At 37.0% G+C, this 26,118-nt stretch overlaps 1 protein-coding gene across 1 annotated transcript; it reads right to left on the bottom strand.

Moving 5' to 3' along the window:
- Positions 1–25,729, bottom strand: LOC127966256 (ceramide glucosyltransferase). The gene is made up of 9 exons (XM_052567129.1): positions 25,479–25,729; positions 20,225–20,366; positions 10,371–10,473; positions 7,585–7,686; positions 7,342–7,454; positions 6,660–6,838; positions 5,622–5,708; positions 5,133–5,319; positions 1–3,569 (listed from the first exon to the last, which is right to left on the bottom strand). Exons 1-9 carry the CDS (start codon positions 25,574–25,576, stop codon positions 3,399–3,401), a joined length of 1,182 nt encoding a protein of 393 aa, XP_052423089.1. The 5' UTR covers positions 25,577–25,729; the 3' UTR covers positions 1–3,398.
- Between the last annotated feature and the right edge of the window lie 389 nt (positions 25,730–26,118).

The following is a 26,118-nucleotide window of genomic DNA, read 5'->3' on the forward strand; positions in this document are numbered from 1 at the left end:
TTCTTATATTGCTTGATAAAGCTTTAATTTATCTGTAATGACACAGTTTCCAGCTGTGGATTACGCATTCAGCTTCGAGAGTACAGTACACAACATCTACAAAATAACACAAAAGTTCAAAAGCCAAAGTCTGTCCAACCATACTTTTACACTGCAGAAAAAACTAACTAATCTCTTTAACAAATATAAATGTACAACTTGATAAATTAAGCCTTAGGAAGCAGTGTATTTAATGGATTTCAACCAAACTTCATAAATAAACTGTACATATTCTTTTAAAACAAATGTAGTATTTTTCATACTTTTTGTTAACTTTACAGCACATAAAATAAAAGCGGTGGATCACAACTAGACTTTTTTTTTTTTTCTACGCTGACTGATGACCGTATGGTAAACATGTTGTAGTAGTTTCTCTCTGTCGCTTTAAGTTCATGGCTGTAGTAAAGAAAGATAAACAGTAAAGTAATAGCACATGACACTTAACTCAAACTGGCTTTGTCTCGAGATATTTTGGACCATCTATGAAGCTCACTACCAAATTGTCTCAACCATTCTGTATTACTTGTTAACGCACATTTTCTCATACGGGTCACCAGTCCTTCACAAAACATGTAAATGCGACAAACATACAACTGTACACTTACGAAAAAAAAAGTCCAGTTCCCCACAAAACGTTACGATAATACAATCCTTTCAGAATTGACTTAAAAAAAAAAGAAAAAAACAAAGGCAATATTTCTGCAAACACGCATCCAGCAGCATTCTCTCACAGCCACACGAAGATGGGGAAAAGTCTAAACGGGAAATTTACAGTGCATCGCAGACTTTTCGTAAATGAGGTGAAGTTTCTTTTTGACACAACATTTCACATATATTTAAATATATCATAAGCAGATACGGCTGAAAGTCAAAGAGAGCAACAGGTGCAGAAAATGCCAGCTTTCCCATTCCCTAAAGTTTCTACCGTGGGGTTTCAGACGTTACCGATAAGACGATGAAAAAACGTTAGTCACATGTTCATGCGAAGGTACATTCAGTTTTATCAGTGGTGCAGAACTACATCACATCGGACCTTATTCAAAAGCAGAATGAATTTCTGAGTCATTCATGAAAGCATTCTTAAGGAATAACTTAACGCGAAACCATTATTATATAATTGTAGCACAGAATTCAACGCGATCACTTACGCAAGAATGGTTTTAACTAATTATTCAATCTATATTATGCAAGAATTTATTAAATTATTAAATTCAATGCAAGTTTACTAAAGAATTGTTGGAATAATGTTTGCATAAACTGACACAACAATGAATAATTGTTGCCTTCAATTGAATAATTTGTAAAAAAAACAATTCCAATTTACTGATTTACCAATTATTAAATGAAATGGTTTCACAAATTAATTCTGTAAGAATGTTTTTTTTTTTTTTTTTGAATGATTTCACAAAAACTCTGTTCGTGTTTCATGAATGAGGCCCACTGAGGTATGATCAATGTGTAACGGTCAACAAAATCTGAAATGTATATTATACCACAAATGGACACAGAAATGGGTTTGGAAGCTTGCTTTTGTTTCACAGCCTGAAAAGAGTAAAACTAATAATGCCTTTGATTATTGCTAATTGATTGATCCCCAACTGTTAATACTTCAATTGCCATGTTATGAACAAATGGCATTCATTCCGTGGCCTCATGCACAAAACACAGTTTATTTCCAATAGTCAGCCCAAAGCGTTCAGCAGAACAAAATCAGGTGTATTCAAATTAGAAATAATAAACCAACACCAGAACAAACACACAAACAATGGAGGGTTGGCACTGGGCTAAAACAGTGTTTAGTACTTCCTAAATGGCAGCTGATGGAATATGAAGACACATGCACACGGCTCAAGCCAACAGGGTTTTTTTTCAGAATCATATATTATTATTATTATGGTTTGAAAATAACAACCAAGGCCTGAACAGTTCCAGGTGAGAATGAGTAGATTATCTGTTAAACAATACTGCCAGTGCTGGCATGGGTTCTTCTCCATCAGCGGCATGATTTATGAACGCATCGCCACAAGAGTCAAGAAATGAGGAAAATGCAGAAAGAGCAGTTTAACAACAAAGTGCTGGCAGTACGAAACAAAAAACAAGCAGTTCCTTAAGATACAATCATGTAAAAAAAAAAGGGGGGGGGGGTGGAGAAGAATGTCAATTGTTTCGTGAACACTGTTTGACTGTAAGAGTATTTATGTTAATGGAGACGAGTAGAGTGCGATTTTCATATTTTGAAATGCATCAAATGTTTCTATAAAATTGAACACACACCCACTCCTGCCAAATTGTTTCAACTCAAAAAAAATGAGTACACTTTAACTTCTCAAACTCTTGACATCAAGAGAATTTGGTTTAAGGGCTAACTGAAATGGCATCGGATGAAATGTTTGGACAATTTATATCCAGTCAAACGTCAAGAAAATACTGACAGCTTCTCAAACAAACAGCAGCAGGGCAGGAAATGTGTTTGAGCAAACCCTGGTCCTGGTACGAGAGCAACTACTGCGGAGAAACGAAGCACGGGAAGATAAAGACCTTGAAGAAAAGCGTCAAAGATGTCCAATTTATAACAACAAAACCGCTTGCTCTTCAAATGGCACTAAATTTCATAAGATATGCGATTAAATCTGCAGATAGCATGTTAAGGAGTAAACCTCGTGCTCGAATACTGCAAAGACTGTACAAGAGTCTTCAAAAGTATGCCACAATTCCCAATGTATAACCTCTACCGAAGATATTGCTCTGTCCAGTAAACATAAAATGGACCTGAGTGGATCCGTTTCGAGCATCCAAAAGTCCAAAAATGTATCAAATATGGCAAGAGTGCTGTATGTTGAGAGCAACACTGTGACAAGCAAGTGATCCATTCATGCGCCAGTGCCATTTTAACAGGCTTCAGTCATTCTTTACCCAACTATTATCGTTAAAAACTGTAAATCCAACTCATTATAAAATGGATATGTCACAAAATACAGAGTTCTTCAACCACCACTAAACATGTTGCAGGGACCTTTAAAAATAAAAGAGTTACATTTAAACTGGTTTTTAATCAGGGCTACTGATGCCCGCTGAAGTGCCGCCTCCTCACCAGACATAGTTTCCACACAAGGTCTCTTCTTCATAACTTTTGGCTCATCTAGAACGAGGTCTCAATTGTCAAGAGACCGCACAGGAAAACAAAAAAAGCACCAAGGACATAAATAATCTATATAAGTCGCAGGTTAAAAACTATCAGAAGTTGGAATAAAACCCAAAACGAAAAAAAAGTTGCAGTTCGTTTGTCCACCTGCGTCCACATCTTCTCAGTTCTGTGTCCATGTTCACACCAGTGCATAGTCCCAGGCACACGGTGCCGTTTAAACATCCAGGATTTCCTCTGCCGTACCTCCGCAACGCAATCGGTAACGTCCCGCTCTCCAGCTGATGGTGGGGTCCCAAAGAGCGGACAGGAAAATCTGAATTGTCATGGACTCCCTGATGAACCAAGCAACTGCGTAGTCCAGCTTGGAGAAGGATGGAGGGCCGCCCTTTGAGGAAAAAAGGAGAATTATATGAAGAACTGGCAAATGTTGCAATTCAATATAAAATGGCTATGTAGGGATGCATGATTAAGCAAATGCGATTATGAAAATTGAATAAATCGTTTGTGATAATGAAAGCTGTTTGCGTAGCTTCTCGGTGAACTACGGCTCTGTGTAGTAAATGCTGATCCATCTGAAAGCATGTGAAAACACCACATGTACTGTATTTTTCGGACTATAAGTCGCACCAAGTATAAGTCGCATCAGCCCATACGTCATGATGAGGAAAAAAAAACATATATAAGTCGCACTGGACTATAAGTCGCATTTATTTAGAACCAAGAGAAAACATTACCGTCTACAGCCACGAGAGGGCGCTCTATGTCTTCAGTGTAGACTACAGGAGCAATGAGCAGCATAGAGCGCCCTCTGGCAGCTGGAGATGGTAATGTTTTCTCTTGGTTTATTTCTCTTGGTTCATGTCAAATTAATTTTGATAAGTCGCAGCTGACTAGAAGTCGCAGGACCGGCCAAACTATGAGAAACAGTCCGACTTATAGTCCGGAAAATACGGTAATAACATGTTTTTCCTCCAAACTCAATTCATAACGTCAGTCGAGAGTCTGGCCTTCGGATGGAGATTTACTACTGATCAGTAAATCGTGCTTCACTGAAAGATACGCATGACAAACACAGCTTCTGCTTAATCGCGACTTCGATTCGCTTTATCGTGCAGGCCTACTTTGAAGAACTCTGGTTAACTTTTGTTTGAAAGAGTTGAAAATGTAAACCATTTTAAGTTGATTGGATGCCAAACAAGAAATGTTTTATTTCGGAGTAGAATGAGGTTGGGATTGGATTTCAATCACGCTTGGATCCGCGCCAAAACAATCTGTCCGAGATCGCCTGAACGAGGTGGTCTGGGCTCGATTAATAAAACAAACTCTTGAGCGGTTCAGTTGTAGTGAGAAAGCAGTCAAATCAGACCAATGAACCAGGCTATATCACAATGTATGCTGGGTAATTTCATAAGTTGGATGAAAAACAGTAGACGATGTCTGTGGGTGAGCACATCTTCTCCATTTAAAATCAAAGTACGCCTTTTCATTTAATAATGCCGTCTTATTGCTCTTCATAGTAGGTGCAGTTTAACATTTTCCCGCCAAATCCTGGACTCCTGTACAAAATGATAAATTAATATAACGACAGCTATACAAAAAAAATAAAATAAATCAACAATACGCCCTCAACGCTGTTGTCGTCCCATCTTGATGGATGACAGCTATGAGCGGAAGTCTGTAAAATAAACCGTGGAACTTTGACCAATGAGAGAACAGTTTACTCGCACGTGACTTGTATTAACCATTTTGGACCGTCTAGAAACATTGCCGTGTGAAACCGAACCACACCAAACATAAAAAGCAACATTGTAATAATTTTAATACCCGTTTCGGAAACAAAGCAATCATTCTACAGGTGTGGAAGCACCCTCAGAATCAAAATCCACAGTTAATGCCTTGTTAATAGTGAGAATTAGACCTTTAAATAAAGTGTGAATTTTACTCTCACCTGTACTCCTCTCAGCTGGATGTAATCCGAAATGAACCAGGCCAGGCAATGGCACAGGAAAAACACCATGATGTCCCAGCGAAACACATGGTGGGCGGCCCAGCCGATGATAAGACTGGCCACAAAGCACTCAGAGATGGGCTCGATGACGGTGGCCGGCAGCATGTTGATTCTCAGTTTGGCCCATCTAGCAAGAGCAGATGAAAATGAGATGAGCGCAGCTGTTTTTTTGCACCACAAAATGGGAACTAGTACCATCTTAAGCCACAAAAACAACATCATGTGTTATAGTTAGATAGCAAAATCTATTCAAGATATGCTCTGTATTACGATGCTATTTAAAAAGACATGAATCCATCAGCAACGCTATCAGAAAATTGCGAACAGCAACAAAAATAACCCAGTCCCTTCACTGCGCCAGAGGTGGCCCCATCAGGACAACAGATTGGTTTCACTAGCAGACATAAAAAGCTGATTGAACAACCGTACCTGATCATGCGAGACTGGAATTGTGCAATGGAGTACGAGCCAGAATTCTGCATGGCTACCTGCGTTGCCATGGAAAATTTCCATCCCCTGCAAGAGAAGCACCACATCACTACACTGGCAAATAAAGGACATCTGAGTCTGAGAGAAACGATTCTGAACACACGTTACAGGAATATTCTCATTCAAAACAAATGACCCATATGACCTTGAGATGATCTTCTCCACACAATAAAAGCATACGGAAACCAGACATATTAAATTTGTGCTAATCTATGACTTCAAATGATTCGATAAGGAAAAGATCAAAACCGAAAAAGCTATTCATTAAAAACCTTTAAGTCTTATAACTGAATATACACGGAAGCTAATTAGATTTCACACGATTAGCTGAAATAAAAAAAAAAATTGCGTTAGTCACACAAAGCTATTGAATACCTTGAATATAACGCACAATTTGTATAGACCACTTTTATGACACATTTATTGTTTTTGAAACTGTTGGCAGTGTTGTTATAATTAAACGAAGACTAAAACCATAAAAAATGTTATTTGAAAAAAATAAATGTTAAAGCAAAAAAATATATATATAAATAAATTATTATTAAATTAAAGAAAATATATATATATATATATATATAAGCATCATTTTTAAATGTTGTTTAGTTTAGGTGAAGCGCTAAAATAAAATAGCCTAAATATCATAAATAATATTAATACAAACTATAGGCATTAAAAAACTAAAAATGACTAATATTGTTAAAACTTCAAATGATAAAATAAAATAAAAAATATTAACAAAAGCTGTCATAGTGTATCAGTGATATCAAAACACTAATCGCTGCAGCTTGATTGCCTTCACTTTCATTGTGTGGAAAAGAGCAGCGTGAACATTCTGCTAAACATCTCCTTTCGTTTCACAGAAGAAAGAAAGTCTTGATTTTTGATCTTCATGAGGCTGAGTGAAGAACAGAATTACAGTTTATTTCTTTCTTTTAAAGACAATGAAAAAAAAAGTAACCCAAAAAGCCATTTTCAAACCTGTCTGCGATGGCCTTGGCCATGAAGTAATCTTCAGCGATGTACTGAGCAAACGCAATCAGCCCCCCAGCTTGGTCCAGGATCTCCTTCCTCATGAGACACGACATCCCCGTGACACACTTGATTCCCGTGACATTGGCCGAGATGTAGGAACGAGGATGTGAGGTTCCAAAATAAACCTGCAGGACGCCATGTAGGACAGTGTTTATACTCCACACAATTCATCTCGGAAGATCTGACGCATTAACAATCGCATTACATGTGATTATTTATTAGCAGAGCGGTCAATTTAACATTCTTAGTCTGTTTTTGTAACGTCTATAACTCATCCATCACAACTTTATTTGATTGAGAGACCTTGAGTGATTAGGTTTTACTTCGAGCTTACAAAAACATCATAAATAAATCAATATTGTCAGCTGTTAATGAATTTTAATTTCATACTGATTTGGCAAAAGAGCTTTAAAGTTCAGAGGAACTACAACATATGGTGTCCCATTTCAAGTGTCCACTAGCAACAAAACCACAACTTATCAGTCTTATTGCAGTGTGACGGGAAACAACAGCACTTCTTCTGATACATGATAGCAATGAAGTGTTCACAAGCTTTCTAGAGCCAAATCAGGACGACCAACACTGTCCCGGCACAGAATTCAGAAGGTCACTAGTGAAGGCTGCTGACCTGCTCCAACGTGGCGGCAAATCCTTGTCTGTCTGCCACGTAAGGAAGACCGTGAACCAGTCCCACCTTCTCCGTCATCTGATTAGCCATATCAGTGAGAGTGTCTGGCTTCACTGTAGATAGAAGATCACAGTCAATTTCACAAGAAGAAAGCAATAATAAACTACGGTATTCACTGAAACACTGAGGTTTGATAGTCTGTTTGAAACGCTCAGTTTTGGATGATAATGAGGTCAAGCTCACCTCGAATGCCGCTGTCACAGATCCAGACGAGTTCGTACCTTGCCCCTTCATAAGCTGGCATGAGGTTATTTATTTTTGGATTGATACCAACTTTCTTACCCCCTAGAACAAGATAAAGAGGAAAAAAAATGTCAGCAACTACCATTAGGGCTGTAAATGATTAGATTGTAGCATCATAAAATCCGTCCATTTTGAAAGAAATTTAACTGTGTTAATTTTTTGTCAGTTACAGAGGTCTCCAGGGTAGAATGACATGAATAATAATATTTCCGGATATTAAAGCATATTAGAAAACATCTGAAATATAAAAATATCTCTCTTTTTTTTGTCTTATAACGGAGACTTCATTCTATGGAAGCTGACTGATATCCAGTCCACAATAGTAATAAAATTATGATTATTTCTATGCAATTTTTAATAAAACCCCCATCCCAGGTCTAGATCAGTTCTGCCATGTTCTCATCTACAAATCAGAAGCCAAATTACTCATATAGTATTAAATTAGTTATTCATATTTTGAAATAGATGTATTTTCAGTTGTATGTGATTGTCATTTTTACTAGTTATGTTTAGTACTTCAGCATATTATATTTCAGATAATAGCCAAGGCAACATTTCCAACCTTATTATTTGATGCAGAATCCAAATTCAAGCCAGACGGTGGAGTTGGTTTAATATGCAAATGTATTAAGAAAAATATTGAAAAATGAAACTACAAAAAATAACTTGGAAGTATCATAACCAGCTGCAAATATAGAAAATCCTCAGTTAATATAATTTTAAAAGCAATCCATTTATGATGGATTGTGCCCATCTAATATTAATAAAAATGAGCACTGTATCCAAAAGGGTATTCAAACTATTAAAAATACAAAGTGGATAAAAATACCAAGTAGGGCTGCACGATATTGGGAAAAAAGGACATTGCGACATTTTATTTTTCTGCGATATATATTGCGATATGAAATCTAATCTAATTTTTTCTTACAAACAAAAATGGCGTGAGCACACTTACATTCTCATTTTAAATGATTTAAACAGAGTATTATTTAAATTGGAGTAAATTATTTGTTTGTAACTTTAGGATATGGTTTGAATTTTAACAAACTAACATGAACTTACCATGAGCAATACTTTTGTTACTATATTTTTTAATCTTTGTTTATCTTAGTTTATAAAAACACAGCTGTTCATTGTTTGGTAATGTTACTTCACAGTGCATTAACTATGTTAAAAAATGCTGTTCAATTAATCCGCGAATCATATTCGGAAAGGTGCAGCTGCCCGTACAGTTAATGAATAACGGATCAACTACGACAGCCTACATCGCACATCCTGCTATGTGACAATCGCGGATTCGTACATCGCGATATCGATGCTTAAACGACACATCGTGCAGCCCTAATACCAAGTATCTGAGTTGAATAAAAAACCTGTGAAAGTCTAAGTCGAAGTATTCAAGTGAGCCTCTAAACAAAAGAGGAAGTAAAACTTGGATCAAAGATGCTAGAGCGAGAGAAAGGAGAAGTCAAAGATGAAGTTACTTCTTATAAACTACTTCAGAACAAAAACACTGTGTGTTCAGAGCTGAAGTCAGGTCTCAAATGCAAATGAGCGATATCGATCATATACATCTTGCCTTTTATGAAAATGGCCTTAATAAGCATCGCCGACTACTAGTTTCTTTTCCTCTTTCTGAGGCCTAGAACATTCTGCGAAATCAACAACATTGCCAAGAGTGATTAACTAGAATTACTTTTCATACGCAGTTAGAAATACATACAATGTACTTGGTTAAATGCACACTATTACTTCTACTTATTTCAATGAACAAAAACAATTTGAATATTTTTAGTTAATGAAATAACAATCATATTAGCCAAAAAGGAAAATATGCAAACGTGAACCTGAATTATGATTATACCGATCCACGTCAAATTGCAATAAAAAAAATATGACTGGAAATTCAAAATACACATTGGCAGAAGTCATAGTAGTATTATTATTTTGATTTGAAATTATAATGCACATTGATAGAAGTCATATTTCAAGATAATAAGAATTATAATTATTAATAATAATAATCATAAAAATGAAGATTATATTTTAGATTAATGCAGTATATTTGATTAAAGAATCTGACTTTATGTTACAATGCACATTGATAGAAGTCAAATTTAAAAATATAATCATAATAATACAATTAAAAAAAAAAGCAAGATTAGAATGATCAAACAATTACATTAATAGTAACCGGTCTAGCATCATCTATCAATAAGGCAGCTTCTCTTTAAATGCTCTTATGGATGTGAGGTTTATTTGTGGACTGAACTGCTGAAGATCATATGACGCAGGGCCTCTGAGAGCACTAATGCAGTTCACCAAGCACAGAGATGTTTAGATGTCAGAGATGTTTAAAGCAACACAAACTCGCAGACGTTACATGTTTTCTAACATGGCTTCAGCTTGAAACAAAGCAGCGGATGACATCTCTAGGACGGATAACAGGACCCCAGAGAGACACCCGTTCCAGTCACCAGCTGTTCCTACTGAGCAAGAATCAATATCCACTCCAAGAGCTACATGTGCATATACACAGCGGAGTTGTGGCGCACACGCAGCTCTTCAGAGACCCTGCCATTTCCCTGCACACGACTAACAAAACTGTCAAAGACAGCGGAAGCCACGAGGGACGAGAGATGCTCCTCAGCACAACACTGCCTGAGCTTTCTGTATTACTGGCTCCATTTGACATGGAGAGAGTGAGATGATCATCAAATGCTTACCTATGAATAACCTGGCGTCAACATTCGGATATTTGCCCAACAGCTTTTTGCAAACATCAATGGCTGGATCGTCATGGTCTTGGACGCACAGCAGAATTTCAAACTGTGGGAAAAGGCAGAAACAATTTTGAGCAACTCGAGTTATTATGGCACACATAGAGAAACACAGTTCAGAAACGCTGTTTCCAAGATGCTATTCAGTAACCCACAGAGCAACACAAGCTCAATACTGCGGTGAGGAGATCAAACCGGCCAAATAATGGCATCAGTACACACAGAGCAAAGAGGTTGGCCAATCAGAACACATCTTTTTTTGTTGTTTTTTAAGTTTTGTCATATACACACACACACACACATATAACAATATTATGATACATTTTATTTAATAATAATATAATATTTACACTGTACATTGTTCACATATTTCACCAGATGACACAAATGCTTCTCATTGCACATACAACTTAAATAAACCTTTTATATGATGAAAGTGTTAATGAATATGAATATTTTTTAATTCAGATATTTTTGAGGTATGACATCAACTATCTTGCCATTAACAATAAAAAGGCTCATTAAAAACAAACTCTTTATGAAATGAAAAACTGATAAGTGGTTTGAAGATTAGTTTTTTTTAAAGAAAAACATGCCGTGAAGCAGTTAAAACATGAAAAAAATGTGAGAAACTTTCGTCCTCTAAATCAATCATGTGATGCACGTGTAGAGACCGTGTGTCAAAAACTGATCAAAATCTCTAGAGGTATGAGATAAATTGACATGGCAAGGTTACTTCAGGCGGTCTTAAAAACGTCATATGGTGTGACTCTTGAACATATAAAATAAGTGACATTAAATAGCAACATTTATATAAAACTATTGGTATAACTAATACTTTTAAGCCATTAATTACAGATGCTTCATTCTCATTTCATAATTTCTCCTCAACCAGAGGACAAATTCATAAAAAAAATAAGTGGCACAACTTTCCCATATGTTCACTATTTAGTCCATAATCTAAAAAGAATAGACTAATGAAACACCCAAAATAGTAACACTGGGGTGCAAACAGCATCTGCCAAAAATATAACTGAAGAAATAAAACATGTATCACGGAGCTGAATATGTCCCCTATAAAGCGTCAGGATTTCTATTGATCTGAGCAGACAGCACTGAACGTCTAGCTCTCGACAAAGAAAGCGTGGCAGGCCACATAAACAAAAGCTTTCAGGGAAGACGGTCTGAGGCTTGGAGTCGCACCAGGACCAGAGTGAGAAAGAACAGGCCTGCGCTCTGACAAGAGACAGACGTCCCCCTCCAGCCACCATGCTGCCATGGCTATGGCCCGGGACACAGGAGCTGGAGGACAAAGGGACTTTTCTGTGCTCTCAGAGATGTGGGTATGCAACAGTAACCCCGAGCGGGGTAATAGTGCTGCGCTGAAAGACTGGGAGTCTCTCATTCAATCATTTATAAACATATCCGTGAGCAACCCCTCCAATCTACATCCAGCACTAGAAATCAGGAGCGCTGAGATCAACCCGTCCCAAATGAGGGAGACTAAACATGAGGTTAAGAAATAATAAGACTCAGATGAATACTGGCGTCAGGGAGAGGGGAAATAGAAAGCAAGGGGAAATCCAAGAGTGCAACATTCATCTTAGATCTCGTTCCATTTGTGTGTCGAAAACAGCTAGAGAGAAGTGCTCGATAATAAATCCAGCTTTACCTCCAGAAGTGAGAATAAGTTATTTTTAACTTTGCAAATCGGCTTTACTAATAATGTGCTAGTTAGCAAGTTTCACAAGGAATGTGACTGAGTCTCTCAGAGAACTGCAGTCACCCCACAGAAGAAATGGGCGGGGTCAGCAGAGCTCATTAGCATTTAAAGGCAAATGCACCATAACGGCTTGCTGTGAATATAGAGCTGTTTTTGACAGTTTTACATCACCATTAAGAAATTTAGACTATTCATTAAGACCCTAAAGAATCATTTTAACTTGTGGAAAATGGGGATGTGATGAACCCTCTAACACTTTAGTTTAGGGACTAATTCTCACTATTAACTAGTTGCTTTATTTATTTGTAGCATATTGGCTGTTTATTAGTACTTACAAAGCACATATTTTGCATGACCATATTCTACATCCATAATCCTACCAAACTGACTATTAATAAGAAGCAAATAAGGAGTTTACTAAGGCAAAAGTCAAGAGTTAATGGTTTGTTAATAGCGAGAGGTGTGACCATTAATATTTGCCATGTTGCAATTACTGACCGACATGGTCACATAGTTACAATGAAAGGACTACAGGTTACACGCCTAAAGTTTGGTCTTGTTGTGTTTGCTGATCTTCTAATATAATTATTTAATATTTAATATTTCAATGAAGGCTTTGGGTTACATTTGTGTGTATCTTGGTGCTTTTCTAAATAAATGAACTGAATTAATTATACCTAATTGGTCTGCTCGTGCACTTCTGTTGAAATGGCCTTTAAATTAGTTCGGGCAAATGAGGACAAGTTTAAACTAATGCATGTCCACCCATAGATTAAAAAATAAATAATAATTAACACAAAACTATCCATCCACATCAACACTATACAATGCCAAAATTACTGAAATGAAAAAGGTCACAACGTTGCATTGTGGCAACAAATTTCAGTTTCCGATTGCCACAACATTGCCATAACTAAAGTTTGGTCATCAGATCACACTGCAATCACATAACTCTCATATACTTTGGTGAGCTCGGTCTTATTACCAACAAAAAAGTGGTATTTAAAAGACGGAAGACCAATGTTATTAAAGTAAACCATAAAAGGCACGGGTCACCTAAAGTCATTTTTCCTGACCTCCACTGTCTGTTATAATCAGTGTTACTCGCTTTCAAAACCCCAGAGCAGCTGTCCCTCCCAGCATTACTAATTTAGAGGTCCGGGCATCTATCCCAGGAACCCTAATTGCCAAAAAACACTATCACTTCCTGCTTTCGAAGGAAGCTGTAGCGCAGCTGATGCCAAACGGGGAGTGACATACCAAGTCAACAATGTACTGAGGGTTAGGTGTGTCTTTCAACAGAACACAGAGACCAAACAAACCAACTACCATGACACAGTAATTCTGAGTACTGCCATGCAAACTGACACCACTGCTCAAATCAACTGTGTGTTTATTTAAAACGTAAACGCAGAAGGAATTAATCAGCACATAAGCATGAAAGCCGGAAGTGATTTAATCAGAGGTTAACACCCGGACAAATCGGCATTCCGAGACATTGTTAAAATGACGGCTTAAGGTGTACATTTAGCATTGTTGAGGGTGTGATTTTGTGAAGTTAACACTGAAGACAGGTTTTGAATGTGATCAATCTGGACAACTCTTAACAGCTGAACATCTGGCCCTCGTGACATCCCAATCCAGATCACATTCCACGGTGTTTTGTGCGTCATTTAACATTCCTGGGAGCCTGGGCTGATCGGGACATGTACTAATATTCAAATCATTTTTCTCTCTAAACCACAGAGTCACTTTGAGGTTGATTTGGACCGGTCACTGCGATACAACCTTTACAACTTAGGCAAAAACTTGAACAAACATATACATGTTCATCTGAACTAAGAGTAATACACTCATATTGGTAGCTGAAAGCTATAAGCAGCCAAAATATTTTTTTAACAAAAGGGTTAACTGTATATGGCTGATGTCCAACTTACTAAATTAATAAATAAATCTACAGTTTTATTCTGATTCTCAGTGGGCCTAAGATACAAGAAAATGCTTAAAATCAGATAATAATAAATACTTGTAACAAACAGTTGTGGAACAGTAATCATTTTATTTTATGTGTTGATGTAGGGGTGGGCGATATCTCGATATTTAAAATATATCGAGATATTTTTTAAACACGATATGGATTTTGACATATCGTATATATCGATATATTGTTTATATTCTGATTCCGCCACTTTGCTTGTTTGCCTTCCCTGTGCTGTGCTCGCCCCCCGCCTCCTTGCTTTTGTCCCCTCTCACCTCGCGTGTAGAGAACTAGTCAAAAAAAAAAAAAAGACAACTGGCTCCATTATATGGAGATACTTCAGTTTTAAGGCGTAGGGCGAACGGCAGGCATGTCTACTGTAGGGCCCAATGAAACGCGGACGGAATCGCGGAATCCAGTCATAAAAATGGAATTTACAGTTTAACGCGGAATGTCACGGAATTGGTCAAATTTTTTTTTGCACTTACATCAAATCGCGAAATGGACTAATATCTGCAAATATTAACCCGGAAAAGTCTATTTAAATATGAATCCTGCATGTTCTGCGTGTCTGTGTCAACGAATGGAGCAGAAGCGCGTCTTCATTCATTAAACACGGAAGCTCGCATAACGCTCGCGCTGATTTCATTGTCTTTCCTCTCTCTAAATAAAGACGTGAACACATGAGGAACATCTCCAGAACTGCACTGAGAGTCACTTCATGAGCATCTGACCGTTTGATTTGAGTAAGACTAGCTCATATCACATCATAGACTGTGGTATCACATACACAGAACTGTAAAGGTAAACCCGTCAAAATAAAAGTATTTGACAGAAATCTATTACTATTGTACAGCAGAATGTAGATAGCCCACTACTACTACTATTAAAATGAAACGAACATAATTTTATAAGGAATAATCACACAACATTTCTCCCATGTTTTATTTTTAATAGTAAATCCCCTTTAAATAATTAAAAGATAAATTAAATGAATGTTTTATGCCTTCATTTGATAATCAGTAAAATGTAAATACACAGAATTTCTGAAGGGAAAAAAACATTTCACATAAGGCTATTTTAAGAATTGTTTTTAACTAATTAAGTTGTTTTTATGCATTTATGCACACAGAATTAGGTAACAATAAAACATATGGTGAAGAAAAAAATAAAATGTTTCATAGGCCCCTTAACATGTAATATTTGCCATATTTGTTTTTGCAGTAGTTTTTTGGGGGTTATTTTTCCTGTAAAGATATCGAGATATATATCGTATATCGAGATATAGCAAAATATATCGAGATATATTTTTTGCTCCATATCGCCCAGCCCTATGTTGATGTTTGATTTTTTTTATGCATTTGCAATTACACTGAGAAAAAAAGTTGAATTAAGTTATTTTAGTGAAAAAAGTTAAGACTGAGTGATGGTGGTGCTTGACCTACAGTTAAAAAGACATAAAACAATGAATGCACGCTGTAAAAGATGAACTTCTGCCCTAGAGATGCTGACGTGTTCCGACAGTGAACTAAAACTCAGAGTAGGTGTCTTGACAAATCCATCATCCACAGAAGTCAAAAATAAATATGCAAATTGCACTTCAATGGAACGCCTGCAATACCCAGAAATTAAGTCAGGAATAAACATGCTGTGACGGAAGAGACTCTTGCTGTTGGCATATCTATTGAAAGCAATTCATTATTTTTCATTTTTATTCCCCATGCACTTGAATCTGAGAGCCTTGGAACGATTCAGTTGGACATGAAACATTTTTAATAAAGCTAGAACTTGCTGAAAATTAGACTTCCTCTTGCATATGGCAAACGCTTTATGCCATCTGCTTAAAAGAGGGAAGCTATTTAATGTCTCTTAAGAGAAATTAAAGATGCATTTACACTTGTTTTGATCCGATTAGGCCTGAATTAAAGAAATGGGAAAAATGTCCGCATAGAAAACTCGTCCCAAAATGTTGATGCACGATTGGCTTGTGTAGTCGAGAAGAGATATTTCACTTTACAAATAAATAGCTATTCGGAAATCTACTTTAATAAACAATAAATAAAAATACAAAAAGCTTACATGTATAAGGTCGGTATCCTACAAGATTAATTTTAGTAATAACACTTGATACTAACAAGCGATTTTGTTTTTTTCCAAAATAATTTTTTCATGGTACAGCTATACTTAATATTTTATAAATATTTATTTTTTTGTATCAACAAATTTGAATTAAAACAAAACTTAAATCAATTGTTTAAAAAACGTACTACAATGTACAGTGTGAAATACAGATATGAATAGTTTTTATAAAGATTCACGTTAAGGTTACGTTAGATTTCCTTCTGTCATCATCTAAATGTAAAAATAGGGGAAATGAGCATGCACAAACATCCAACATTGTGCAATATCAATAAATATCGTCTGAAAATCAATATGGTACCAAAAATAAGATGCATCCCAATTCTAATTTGGCTAAAATAAGGGGAAAAGTTCCTAAGAGTGTTGCAGCTAAATCAATCATTGCGTGTCACTGAGAAACATACAGACTGTCTGGAACTCCAGGAACAAAGATAAGGAATAATTTAGTTGTCCGTTGTGATTGTGTGGCGTCGTAGTAGTTTCACGTTCAGTGCAGACAGGAAATGCTTGGTTTGGAGACTGGTTAAGATGAATGATTTAAAAGAGAAATTTTCTAGATCTAGATGATTAGAACGGATTCCTTCAAAGCAGAGGCTTTATAAAAGAACCCTCTCCTCCTGTCGTTCACTTGAAAATTCACAAAGCATGCTCCTAAAGAGGGGAGACACTTCTCTGACTGCAAACCTACAAGGAGCAGCAGCTGGAGGAGGAATCAACATCTGTGCTGCTCAAACAGCTGTGTGACAGAAAATGGAGCAGAATGTCCCATCTGCAGAGCTTCACTTCTGAATGCACCCCGTCATCTCGAATCCCACAGGAAGAGCAGCGGAGGTTTATCCGCCTCCATCCATACTAGAGTCTGCATTAAACTTTGATCGGTGGAATGAACTACAGAAACCTCAACCTTCATTCGCTGGTGACTCACTGCGAAAGTCTACAGATTACTCTGAAGATCACAGGAAACAATGAATCATCGCTTAGGTTGCTGCAAGTATTCATGTAAAAATAATGCAGAAGTTGATTGACAAAAAAAAAAAAATGACTGGAACTGGATTTATATTTATACTTTTTGTGCAGAAGAATATTCTTTGAGGCGGATTGCAAAAAATAAATAAAAATAGAATTTTGTAGTTCAATTGCAAAGTTTTCTGTAAAATACTACACTACCCATAATCCCAAAGTGTAATCCACCAATCAGAGGAGTCGCATTTTAAATGGTAATGAGAGAGCAGAATGAGAAGAGTCATGTGAGTTTTTGCAAACTAGCACAAGTAAGCTAGACCATGTTTAGCTAGTTAAGTCAGCTAGTTAGCAAACTATATGTTCACTGGGATAAAAATTTAGATATAAAAATTTTAAAAAGCCCCCAAAACTGACCCAGGGAATCCAAGTGCAAGGATTTATGGTAGAATTTATAGTAATGTCTAGCATTTTTACTGTAATACAATAAAGGAACAATATAAAAATACGTTAAAAACTGACCCAGAAAACCAAGCTCACAAAGTTACATAATTTGCAATGTACTTTTTAAATACTCCGTAAAGATTTGAACAATTTCCTTCAGAGTTGGTTTAGAATTTTTTTACCCTTATTTTTATTACAATTCTTTTAATGCATTGACAAAATGAATGAGAAAACATTCCCAGAACTTTAACGCCAGCTACTTTTAGCCAGAGATACCTTGCTAAAGCACAAGATACTTAATTAGAGTACGAAAACCAGAAAACAAACGTTTTTGTCTTCATTGGGATTGGAGTTGAATGCTTACGGACATTTTGCTCCATTTTGTTTGGGTTTAGAAGTAGAATAAAATAAATTCCATTGCCTATTCCCTCAGGATACCTGGAATCATGGTTACAAGTACCACAGGCACATCGGTTTTCCATTTTATGAAGCATAAACCCCATAAAACCAATGCAAGCTTCAGATCTTCCAATGTTTCTATGGCGCTGAAACCTAAAGATGTCCGAGTTCCACTCCCCATGCAACTGATACTCAACTGCCATTGGCTCAACTGCATTCGAGGGGAGGGCCTTACTGATAGGGCAATTTAATATTATACATTTTTAATTTAGGAGCTCTGACAGATGTCTTACGACAGAGCGCAAAATGGGTTATTTCACAGAGCAGCCACACCTGGAAAAGCATCAGTGATTTGATCAAAAGCTTTGTGCTTAAGTCACAATGCAAACTAGAAACACTGCAATTAGATGGTGGCAGTGCTCAGCAACAAAGATAAGTATGTATTATCAGGGGACGCACCGTACATGTTTCCATCACGTCTACTGTCACCTCTTCATTACGTGTTGAACACAATTGCCACCTTTAGCAAATCCTGATGGGTGAATCTCATGAGGAACATATCTAGATCTTATTTCCCCCCAAAATGACTATTAATTTGATTTAAAGAAAATTAAGCCTATTTAGAATGTACAGTCTCATTTTGTTTTTATTGTTTTTTGATCAGTAAATCAGCTTTATTAGAAGGATTATGTGACGCCCAACACTGAAGTGAGAATGATGCTGAAAATTCTGATTCATCACAGCAATAATTTACATTTTACAATATTTTCACATGGAAAACCGCTATTTTTAATTGTAATAATATTTCAATGTTTTTCAATGTATATTTTTTCAAACAAATCCAGCCTTGGTGAGCATAAGAGTCTTATTTCCGAAAAATTACACAACTGCACAGAACCTAAACTTTTAAACACTGAAAATTTGTCATATGATAAAAATGCCATTGCAGAGATGAATACTTGTGGGTAAATGATCCTGAAATGAAGCCAAAATGCTAAAATCCAGATTTAGTTTCTTGAATGTACAGTTTTACCTTTCAAAATTCTCAGGCCAAATATTTGGGATGGCTTTGGATACATTTGCCAGGAAAATTTGAACATCTATTCAAATAGCCGATAAGATTCTCCAGTCAGTGCCTTAAGAATGTCCTTTCGGAATATACTGTAAACTGCGAACATAAACTTTATTTACATAAAAGCAAAGCAGCTTTACTTCTGGTTTTATCATCTCCTGCTTTCTATGTTGGTGGTCTGCTATAATTCAGCCTCTTAAAACAACCCAGCAACGCTGTCTGACTCTAGCCACAAGCAAAAAAAGAAGTGCAGATGTGACGCAGGAAGTGACAAATTTGCCACCAAGCAAGTACACCCATGCACAGTTGCAAAAGTTGTGAATCGGAGCACAGTATTTTACCACATTTATGAAATATTTGTAACCTATAAAGTAGGGCAGTGCATTTTAGTCCAGCTTATGAAAGACATTTGATCTAATTCGACAGTATGTTTATGTCTTTTAAGAGCTAAGAGCTAAGAGCTAGCAATTAAGGCTACTTTAACACGAAAACGGTGTAGTCAAAACCGGAAAAGTTCCATGTATTAACGACAACGTTTTCAAAACGATTCCCATTTACATATATCCGCGAAAACGGCCAAAAACACTAGTACGTACGCCAGGCCAGTAGTTGGCGCTGTCACTTTGTTAGTAAACTACAATAGGGGAGAGATGATTATATGTTTTATATGATGCGTCTCTGCTGTTGATTGTAATATTGGTGAAGTAAATCCACACTTTGCTGAAGAAGCTTCAGCAAACTCTTGAGCACTTTAAAAGCCAACTAAAGTATGAAACTTAAATGACAATATTTAACTCTACTGTCTATTGTTTTAAAAAAAAAACAATTAAATTTGACGTCTACACTTGAATTTGTTCACCTGTTTGATTGCATGGAAGATAATAGCACACCTCTCCTAAAGTCGCACATCATTTCTGTTCTTTGCAAATACTGGTCTAGATGAGTTATGCCCTGAAGTTTTGTACTTAAGGGTTTTTCGAGAACACATAATAGCAATGCTTATAATAATAACAACTTTTCTTTAACCAGCATCCTGAATCAGCAGCACGAGCAACAGCAAGGTCAAAGACTTTAGAGGATGGTACCTTGGGATAGTCCAGCTCAAAAAATGTCTCCAGATTGGTTATGAGATTGGGGTCCACACCCTTGAGGGGCTTCAGCAGCGACACACCAGCCAGTTTGCTGTACGGCACTTTTTCTGTGGTCTTCTTGTTGAGATGCAGACGGCTGAAAAGAGAGTGAAGGAATGTTTTTAGATTACATTATGCATTTCAATGGGGTTAACACATTACAAGTAACACGAGTTACCTATTGCAAGTAACTAGCAATAACTAAATATCCTCCTTTTTGTATTTTATCTCATTTTATTAATCAGTGTTTTTGCTTTTATTATCATTTACAACGAGAAACACTGGGATGCAGTTAAAAACATTCAAGTTAATTACACTACAACAGGAACCAGGACTATGTTGCACACATTGAGTAAAATCCTAGTTACTCTATTTGCAAGCAACCTGCAGTAACCAAATGAAGACTGCAGCACATAAGCCTGCAGTGGGACGGTGTATTATTTCAAACATCGATCAACTGTTTGTTTGCAGTTTGTCTGGCAGCTGATAGCCCGCAACAAGGGAGGTGATCCAACTGGTTTAGTTTCCCAAGTATTAAAGATTTTCGGCAGTTTCACACACTTGTCATACTTTGACTAAAGAAGGAAGTCTCACATTGCTCAAAGTCTATAGGGCCAGGTGGGTGACTTTTATTATATTTATAGCTCTTAAAAGTCCACTGAACTCAGATATTATGTTACGAGAAGCTCTTTGGCTCAGTTTCAGGAAGTAAAGAGCATTCTTGATGTCACAAAACTATTTCAAAAAACCTATTCAAAGTATTTCTAAGAACAGTTCACATTAATAATGGCCCAGGTAATGCAGAATTAAGCGTGCCAGTGTTTATAGAGGCATTTGTAAATTGGAGCAGTTTGATCAGGAATTCTAGCACCTTGCTCTTCTCGGGAACTCCACTTGTGCACTTCCTATCTGTTCCTGTCTTAAGGGTCTGGAGTCGTTCCTGACACACTTGCCAGCACTCTACAAAACAAGCACAGAAGCTTCCAAGACAGCAATAGCCATTAAAAGCTGGAAGAAAGATTTAGCTGTCTGAGCACGTTTGATTACGAGAGATAAGTTTGTCTATCTAGACTGCTAAAACATCACTGTTGCCACTTTCTTGTGAATGTCAAACAACAATCTAAGCTTTATCTAATGCAAAGACTGAGCACTAAGAAAGAAGAGTTAAATGGTCATTTCTATTAGTCCATAATAAAGCTATATTTATTGGTCATATATTGTAAATATCAGCATCAAACGATTACCGCACCTGTACATCACGGTTGTCTCAAAACATTTTACAAGCATAAAGTTGTATTATACATAAATTAAAGACCAATAATCGGTTTAACCGATATTTGTTAAAGCTAATAAAAATGTTCTTCTTATGCGGTTATCGGGTCATATGTTTTTAGGAATAATTGCCATCTGCTTTTTGATAAAGTAACTTACTTGATGTTTTGTTTGAATGCAACTAGTAATAATTTTTCTCAAGTGAGAAATGTATTGCATTCTTAACTTTATGTTGCCTTTTCACTATCCCAGACAAATAACAATCATTGCATTTTTAACAAAGAGAAGTACAGGAGCTGTGTGAATATATAATCATATGCAAATGTGGAATTTTCAAATCCATTTTCCGCTTTGGTGCATTAAAATACTGGAACATTTGCTATTAGACTGCTGCGACTGCATAATCCGTAACTAAAACATTATTTTTAAACATTACACCTATTTATGGTATTTTGCCCTGAAAAGTCATTTGTTTTGTGTGAATATATTCATACAGTCATTAATAATTAATTTATTAACACAGTGAATAAGTGCAGGATAATTTACCACCAATTAATTTCATCTTTTTTTACCATCAATAATACAAAAACTGACTAGCCCCTTTTTGATGCCATACAAAACATATCACATGTAATATGTTTGTAAAGGAAAGGCCTTCAATTCCTGTGTGTGTAATGTTTACTCAGCTCCACACATGAGTCATGGAGGTAATTTCTGAAAGCTCTTGGAGCAGCTCATCATCAGTTCATGTGAGGTGTCCGTTAAATAATGGGGGGCAACACGACCTCACCTCGCCGCCTCATACCATTAGCGCAATGGGAAGCAACGCCATACCACGTGCTCAAAACATCCACTAAGGACCAAATTCCTTAAATAGCAATGACTAAATTCTAATGAACCATCGGAAATGCAATTCCCTTTGCTTACTTATGGTACACGGATGGCCCAAGGCGAAAACATGACTTCAAAAACAATGCATTATTTCCTAGATACAAAAAATGAGATTTGTATGTGGGAGGCACGTAATGTTTGCAAAGTCATAAGAAAATCAGCATGTTTGATATAAAAAGTATTTTTTATATTTTTGTATATTTGTATTTTTTTGTGGTCATGTTAGTGAAAATGCCGTAATACTGGCAAGAACAAATCTAAACTATGCAGGGAAAAGAGATCTTGTTATCAAGAGGATACAATGACAAATCAAACTCCAGAGATTTAAGTTGCTGGCACATTTCCCTGTGTTTGGACACATTTCTTTTGGACAAAATCCAGTTATTTTAATAGGAGTCCACAATAATAGGGTAATTTGCATTAGGGCGAAAGATTTCCCCATGCCAATTTGGTAAAAAATGTGTCTTTGTACATCACTACTTACAACAGACAGTGGACATTATGCCAGCAAAATGTCATTCAAATGTTCTCACGTAGTCGAACATCTACTTCCTCTAAAGGACTCATATCTGGTTGTTGTGAACCAATAAGTGAAAATCAGGTTTTAAAAAAACTGGCCAAACTCTCTGAAACACCAGTACTTTCCCTTTGTGGCAATCCTTCATGATGAAGCCATGAAGACATGCGCAACTTTCCCACTTTATGCAAAGAGGATGACAAAGACATTTTACTAAACCGATCCTATCACACCGGGTCAGACGTCACATACCACAAGAGTGACAATCAGAGCTGAGGAACCAGGAAACACGGCAGGTGAGGTTCCCACAGGACAGGCTTCACACCTGGTTCCTGAAACTAGGTGTACTCGGGACTCTAAGAATCTCGGTTACATCACCCAACCTGTATTTCTTCATCTTAACGTCTCTGCTGACGCTGCCGTTGAAGAATTACCCAACCAGATAAACAATATACAAAAGCGTCATATAAAAGACTCCCATTTAATTAACATTCTGTGGAGTTTCAGGTGTGAAAAAGGGTTTGCTCCTCGTGATTATTCATATTATAATATTACTTCCCATTAATCTGCAAGTTTCCACTCACTGCGCCGTCAGCCACGGTGTAGCAGTTCTTCTAAAAACCATGGTAAACGTTCAAGCAAAGCATAAACAAAGACACATTCTGGGGACACCTGACACTTATATTAAATTTTGTAAAAAGGGGCATAACAGGTCTTTAAAATACCTTTGATTCTAAACATATGAAGGAAAATACTAATAACGGATCATTGTCGACTCATAAAAAGATACCATCAGGTCTCGAGGGGCAACAAAACGCTGCTCAACAAGTGAACTGCTATCTGTTACAAAGAAAGCAGTTGACCTCAGGGTACAGCCTGATCATGACATTCAGTGCTTTCATTCCTGTTTCACAACAGATGGATGTGAGTGACCTCAGGAATGACTCACAGAGTCTCACCAGCTGCGTGCCATTGTGTGGTCACAGCAAGACCATAATGAAGCATAAAAAAAGTAGACACCGATAAAAAAACCTTGTCACGGTCATCTTTTCAGAGCAGAATCTATATAAAAGTGGATGTTCAGTCAAGTTTCCAACACATGCTTGATGACTTGCTAGGATGGTTTTGGTTCTAAGAACTGACTTATCCATCTTACAACCTGGAGCATGTTTAAAGGGAAAAGTGAAAGGCAACACAAAAGCTCATGAGCAGAAGAGGGAATAAAAATATTACTTTACGTCACAAGCATTTCTCAACGTGTGATAATGAGTGTACAATGGGAGCTGACGTCTGCTTGTTTGAATGAGTCGCATGACCCGCGGAGACCTTCTCCCGAACCCTGGCCGTTTTTGCATTAGCGGATGCATACCAACACATCATTTGGGAGTTTGCAAATGCCCCAAAACAATCCTGTAAGACGGACACGAACAAACAGAGCCTCTAAGATCAGTCTAACTCTGATCAGAAGTGTGTGTTTTCTGTAGTAGAAACAGAGCGTGATAGAAACCAAGACAACTCACATGACACACTGTAGCAGATGGAGGAAACTCCCAAACCACAGTTCCCTAGTTAACAATGTCCAGTTCACTATAGACCAAGTATCATATGATATACACTACCAGTCAGGAGATCACCCACACTTGACTGAATTTATCATATATACACACACACACACACACGTACATATATATATATATATATATATATATATATACATATATATGTGTGTGTGTGTGTGTATAGACAGATAGATAGATAAAAACCTGATTACTGAAAGATGTTAAAACATGTATCCCAACCTGATATAATAGATACGATACTAGGTAATTAAATATGATACTGGGTAATACATTGGAGGTGATACGTTATAAACCATGAACAACATTGGTTAACTTCAGTGAAAACTAGGTTTTATCAAAGGTAAACAAACGTGCTGGTGAACGACAGACTTACGTTACCCAAACAAAACCATTATAATATATAAACATATTCAATTGAATCCTTGAAAGCCGGTTTCTGGAGAAGCTAATTGAAGTAGCTTTGATTCCCACCACAGACAATTAATAAAAGCCCCCTGAGAAAAGAACTCCCCGAGTGATTTAAAAACCAATTAGACTTTGTAAAGTACCGAATAAATGAACAGGAACAGTGCGCAGTACGTTAGCTATGCTAACTATCATCGCTAGCGATAAGAAATGAGATTAATGTGAGACTAGCCGGAGGCTAATTTGTGTATGATTGACATATTATTAATATGAATGTATCCAACGCCAACTGTGCTAGCGAAATGAACATTTAGATAGTTATAAATATGCTTTTTTAACGCATTAGCAGTTAAACCGCGACGAGCCGAAGAGGAAACCCCTGTTAGCCAGACCCCATCTGCACTGAACGCAGCGACGCAACGCGCCGCGACACTCTTTCAACGCTCCCGAAACTGTCTACGCTGCAAGCTAGCGATCAGCGTCGCTAAAAATAAAGGAAGCGTTTGATGGTCTCTTTCCAATCAATGATGCCGCAGTCACTTACACGTAGATGATGGACACGAGGTGCATGAGCCAGAGCACGATGAACAAGCCGAAGCCGAAGATGGAGAAGCCTTGCAGGGCTAGATCGAGAAGGGCCATGGCTGTCCTGTGTCCGGATGCGCTGACACCTCAGTGTTCGGCCCTAATGCTGGAGCTCTCTCTCTCACACACACTCACTCTCTCACACACTGTCTCTCATACACTATCACTCTCAGATGACTGCACCGAGCAGGCGGGTCTGCTGGAATCAGCGCATAGCAGAAGGTGACGAGGCGTTCATGGGTGTGGCTGATGTCGAGGTGGGCGGAGTCTGAAGGATTGCGCCAAAGTGAACAGTTACAGCATTTAAATCATTTTATTTATTTATTTATATTTTTTGGCAAGACAGGAAATAATAATAATAAATTAAAAAATGCACTTGTTTTTTTCCCCTTTTTCTTCCACGAAACCAGAAATCTCCACTTTACCAAACTTATTTTTTTTTCTCGATATTCTGAAAGTATTTACAGAGAGGTATTTTCCCTTGATTTTAGACAACATTTTATTTCTAAAAAGAGCGTGATGTCTTTATACTTTTTTCTGTCTGTTGACTGGTCTTATTTTAGTATTACCGAGTTTCTGTTTTCATTAATTTAATTTTA

Source organism: Carassius gibelio, chromosome B10, assembly GCF_023724105.1.
Source record: "Carassius gibelio isolate Cgi1373 ecotype wild population from Czech Republic chromosome B10, carGib1.2-hapl.c, whole genome shotgun sequence".
NCBI classification, from domain to species: domain Eukaryota; kingdom Metazoa; phylum Chordata; class Actinopteri; order Cypriniformes; family Cyprinidae; genus Carassius; species Carassius gibelio.

Excerpts from the sequence above, each read along its gene's own strand:
- LOC127966256 (XM_052567129.1), bottom strand. The coding sequence starts at position 25,576 with ATGGCCCTTCTCGATCTAGCCCTGCAAGGCTTCTCCATCTTCGGCTTC. Across the intron at positions 20,367-25,478 it reads CTCGTGTCCATCATCTACGT|CCGTCTGCATCTCAACAAGA; the intron begins GTAAGTGACTGC and ends CTCTCTTTTCAG. Across the intron at positions 3,570-5,132 it reads TCCAGCTGAGAGGAGTACAG|GGCGGCCCTCCATCCTTCTC; the intron begins GTGAGAGTAAAA and ends TTTTCCTCAAAG.